The sequence below is a fragment of the Austrofundulus limnaeus genome, unplaced genomic scaffold, assembly GCF_001266775.1.
Source record: "Austrofundulus limnaeus strain Quisiro unplaced genomic scaffold, Austrofundulus_limnaeus-1.0 Scaffold97, whole genome shotgun sequence".
In the NCBI taxonomy this organism is placed as follows: domain Eukaryota; kingdom Metazoa; phylum Chordata; class Actinopteri; order Cyprinodontiformes; family Rivulidae; genus Austrofundulus; species Austrofundulus limnaeus.
In genome coordinates this window covers 630739-632091 of record NW_013952499.1, presented here as the reverse complement: position 1 = coordinate 632091, position 1353 = coordinate 630739, and the positions used below count along the sequence as shown (strand labels likewise).

Genomic DNA, 1353 nt, shown 5'->3' with positions numbered 1-1353 from the left:
TTTTAAAAGAAAAGCATTAATAAAACCATTAAAAGTGACAGGAAATTGTTTTGGATTTTGAAGTCAAACAGCTCTGAACCAGTTCACTTTAAACAGATCAGCCATAACATTATGACCACAAGAAAAACCCATAGATGAACCTTTTGCCTTCGGCATCTGGAGATAATATGATGAATGTTTGCTTTAAACAGATGTTTTAAAAGCTAAGAGTGGATTGGCTACTCAGGGCTACCACAGCAAAGTTTCTGATGTTTATTTTATGAGCAGCTCAAACAGAAACACAAACATTTTTTAATGTTGTGTTGCTACAAGTAAAACCAAAGATACAGAAATGTGTAATTAAATAAATCATAATCGTTTTCATCTTTCCACAGCGCGCTATGAAGACCTGGTCCAAAGTGATCCCAGGGTCCAGTACCTGTGGGAGGCGTTGACAAACTTCACTAATGGTAAGTTGTAATTAAATCTGATTTTCCTGCTTTATTTAACCTTAAACTGGATTTTCTGTTGTCAGAGGATCGCAGCAGGTTTCTGAGGTTCGTAACGGGGAGAAGTCGTCTCCCCGCGCCGATCTACGTCTACCCAGACAAACAAGGGTGAGCATCCCTGCAAACTGTTACTTTTATTTGTGTTTAATAGGAGATAATTCATCTTAGAAACGGCGTTCTTTGTTTTTTTTAATTCAGGTCTGAAACAACCGATGCTCTCCCTCAGTCGTCCACGTGTTCCAGCATCCTCTATCTACCCAACTATCCAAGGTGTGTTTACTGTTCTGTGTGCACGCAGTCGTTTTAATTACCCTTTCCTAAGTTTACTTTTCCTCTTTCCTGCAGCGCTAAGGTTTGTGAGGAGAAGCTGCGTTACGCCGCGTACAACTGTGTGGCCATCGACACCGACATGAGCCCCTGGGAGGAGTGATCCCTCTGCTGCCTCGCCACAAAAATCACAGCCTGAAAGAAAAATCCACGACTTTATCTCCACGTCCTCACCTGTTAACAGTAGCTGTATATAATAAAGAGCTATGTAGAAACTCCTGTGACTGATTGAGATTTAATTAATTAATTTAAGGAAAGAAGTGGTGTTGTTCAACAAGTTTTTAAAGGTCTAAATTTTAATTTCATTTCCCATCCACTTTAAATAATCCTATATTTTTGTTTAAGTCATAAACAAAACCATTTTGGTTAAAATGTATTAAAATGTTAAATGTCTCCCTAACTCAAGTTATAAATCAATGATATGTCACTTTTGTAGAAATAAACACTATTAGCAGTTAATTGCATCTATATATACGGTACACTCCTGATCAAAATCTTAAGAGCAGTCAAAAAAGTGCAAGAATTTGCATTTTGCACT

General features: G+C 37.8%; 1 protein-coding gene across 1 annotated transcript in view; it reads left to right on the top strand.

The window, feature by feature from the left end:
* The window catches only part of hectd3 (HECT domain containing 3), a 10480-nt gene extending 9446 nt beyond the window's left edge, over positions 1–1034 (top strand). Inside the window, exons 17-20 of the mRNA XM_014013005.1 lie at positions 375–449; positions 515–596; positions 687–758; positions 834–1034. Of these exons, the coding sequence (XP_013868459.1) occupies positions 375–449; positions 515–596; positions 687–758; positions 834–918 (314 nt within the window). The 3' untranslated portion in view covers positions 919–1034. The remainder of the gene's footprint in view (positions 1–374; positions 450–514; positions 597–686; positions 759–833) is intronic.
* The last annotated feature ends 319 nt before the right edge of the window (positions 1035–1353 follow it).